The sequence below is a fragment of the Myotis davidii genome, unplaced genomic scaffold (genome assembly GCF_000327345.1).
Source record: "Myotis davidii unplaced genomic scaffold, ASM32734v1 scaffold120, whole genome shotgun sequence".
Classification (NCBI taxonomy): domain Eukaryota; kingdom Metazoa; phylum Chordata; class Mammalia; order Chiroptera; family Vespertilionidae; genus Myotis; species Myotis davidii.
Window position 1 is genome coordinate 5322705 of NW_006294778.1, and position 3119 is coordinate 5325823.

A 3119-nucleotide genomic window follows, 5' to 3' on the forward strand; every position below is an offset into this window, starting at 1 on the left:
AGTGCCTGGTTTTAATGACCCACTTGTACAGGGACAAAAGGTAAAGCATGTGAAATGAGGGATCAGGTCAGAAACTCTCACATAATGCTGGGAAACGTGTCCCCCTCCCCCCCCGGAAGGAACTAGAAAAAAATCCAGGAAGTGGAAGGAAACATGCCTAAGTTGGAATGAATGGCTCTGGAAAGAAGGGGGTTAAGTGTGGAGAAAAAGGTATATATTGTCCTGAGAATTCCTAATGACAAAGGCATACTCATCAACTTTGGTATTTGCACTGACTGTGGCCTGAAAAGCCTCAAGCTCTAATTTTAATTAAAAGTTGCCCTGGAGTGGTCTTGCTCCCAGTGCCTGGCAGAAGCAAACACAGGAACTTCAAAAATTCCTTTAGATACAGTTTACTAAATATACATACAAAATAAAAATTCGCTGAACTGAACACATGATGAAGACACCATGAGCTAAGATCAGCAGAAATAACAAACTGCAGAATCAGATGGGCAAAGTCAGCAGATACTGAACAATCAAATACAAATATAAAATAAATGTTTAAAAATAAATAAATGTCTTATAGATTTAAAACGAAAGATTAAAAATGTGTTGAATGAAAACAAAATAGAAAACTGTAATTGACCAGACAGATCTGAAAAAGAATCAATGAGAACTTTTAAAAATAAAAAATATAAGAGATTAAATTAAGTCATTGATGGGTCAAAGAGAAAATAATAATGAAAATTATAAAACTCAGAACAGTGACTATTCTATCTATCAAAATTGTGAGAACTAGCAAAAATGATGCATAAAGAGAAACCTGTTGCCTTAAATGCTAATTTTTCAAAGTCTAAATATTAATGAGCTGTCTCTCCAATTTTAATTAGAAAAAGAGCAAAATAAACCTCAAAAAAATTAAAGAAATAATACAAAGCAAAAATTAGTGAAATAGAAAAATTATATAGTGAAGAACAACAAAGCCAAAAATTAGTTGTCAGAAAGGCTAACAAAACTGATACACTGGACTGTGGGAAAGTGAGAACCAGAATAAGGGAGTCAGACTGTCACACAAGGAAAAGGCCAGGGAGGATGAGCCTGTGGAGGTTACTGTTCTGTGCCATGAACTCTAGGAAATGCCACATTTGATCAGACAGTGACATCTTTCTGTATATAAGCTTTTTAACTGCTATTTTAGGGACCTTGCAGTTCGCACGTTATTTGTTTTGTATCATGGCATAAATATTTACAAGGAATCTCTCATAGGCTTTCCCAGGTAAAATGTTATGGTAAGCATGCAGTTTGCAGTCTAGTTTTTTACGTAACATAAAATTGGTGTACCTTTACAATACAACCAATTTTATGGTTTTATGATTTGGTTTTATTGGTTTTATGATTTACATTTATCATGTGATTTTTAAAAATCCACTTATCTAATATATGTGAGAATAAGGTCTACTTTTGGTCTACTTATTGCTTCTTTTTGCTTAAATGCTATCAATTTCTTAATTAATTAATTGGTATGTAGAGCTCCTAGAACCCCTGGGAGATTACAGATATCCAACCTGGTGACTTTCTTAAGAATAACAAAGAACATGATCCCACAGCTTTCCTAGGATGTTTGCTGATAGATTCTCTTTTGGTACTAAGCAAAATTCTCTTTATAGGCTACAGTCCAGGCCAATTTATAATTAAATCTGTGTTCTGATGATGCTTCTAAAATAGCATTGATACATTAAAGAAGCTTGATCTTACTTTTTACTTCAATGAGTAGTTCAGGTGCTTAACTGGAGTTTTAATTTTATGACATATACATTGGATTCACAACCCTTAATGCAGCCTTTTTAGTTATGTCGTGTTTGGCAGAATGGCAATAAGGTTTTCCCCATTTTGGTTTTTAAACCAAGACCTTTTACCATAAATGTTAGTGGTGTTTGTCCATTGTAGCCTGTGTAATGTTTATTAAGAGCTGTATCTTATGACTTCCATAAATAGCTTATTGATATTCAAAAACCTATGTCTGTGTTTTGAGGGTTGGGAAAAAAACAATAAATGAAAATTTGAGAAAGACATATTGCTTACAAATTTTGATGTGTGGGGGAAAATACTGTTGCAATGAAAATATTGGTAATTGATTGTAACAAGTAGTCAATATTTTATTAGAACCAACTTGTACAGACTAATAAAAAAAAGAGCACTACACAAAAATCAATTACATTTGTACAAATCAGCAATTATGTTAGAAAAGGGTAAACTTTTTCAAGATACCACTTATAATAACTGAAAATAAAAAGTTTAATTATAATTAAATTATAAAGAATTAGAATTTGCCCTAGCCTGTTTGACTCAGTAGACAGAGTGTCGGCCTGTGGACTGAAGAGTCACAGACTAGAGTACAGTCAAGGGCACAGGCCTGGGTTGTGGGATCAATTCCCTGTAGAGGGTGTGCAGGAGGCAGCTGCTCAACGATTCTCTCTCATCATTGAAGTTTCTATCTCCCTCTCCCTTACCATTCCGCTCTGAAATCAATAAATATTTTAAAAAGAGAATCAGAATTATTTCAAAAGATATATAACCTTTACAAATAAAACAAGAAAAATCTTATTCAAAGGTTAATAAAGATCTAAATAAATATGGAAAAGTGCTATGTTCATGGATAAGAAAATTATCTTAAAGGTGTTAATTCCCCTCTAAAATCAATTTCAGAAACAATGCAATTCCCTTCATAATCCCATCAAGGTTTCTCACAGAACTTGAAAAACTGATATGAAGATTTATATAGAAAAGAAATGCACAATAGCCAAAGAACTGCTGTAGAAGAAAAACTGATGGGTGACTAGGGGGCTTAGAAACTTGCCCTACCAGATATCAAAAACTATTTTAAAGTTTTGGCTATTAAGACTAGATTTGGCAGTGGAATAAAGAGTTCTAAAAGAGACCCACTCGTGCATTAAAGCTTGATGTACTGCAGAGCTGACATTACAGATTAGTGGGAACAGGATGAATTATTCAAGAAATGTATAAGGACTTTTAGAAAAAGTAAAATTATATATCCTGTGTCATACACATTATTCTAGATAAATTAAGAATTTAAATGTGAAAGTAAAGCTGCCTCAAACAGAGTGTCAAACTGCAGC

At 33.4% G+C, this 3119-nt stretch overlaps 1 protein-coding gene across 3 annotated transcripts in view; it reads right to left on the reverse strand.

Annotated features, from left to right (window-relative positions):
• Positions 1–256: 256 nt before the first annotated feature.
• PARPBP (PARP1 binding protein) overlaps positions 257–3119 on the reverse strand; it is a 49766-nt gene continuing 46903 nt past the window's right edge. For 2 of the 3 annotated variants that reach the window (XM_015567598.1, XM_015567597.1), the window contains one exon: positions 257–345. In XM_015567598.1, the coding sequence (XP_015423084.1) occupies positions 310–345 (36 nt within the window). In that variant the 3' untranslated portion in view covers positions 257–309. The remainder of the gene's footprint in view (positions 346–3119) is intronic. The other variant, XR_001514855.1, reaches the window with a different exon arrangement.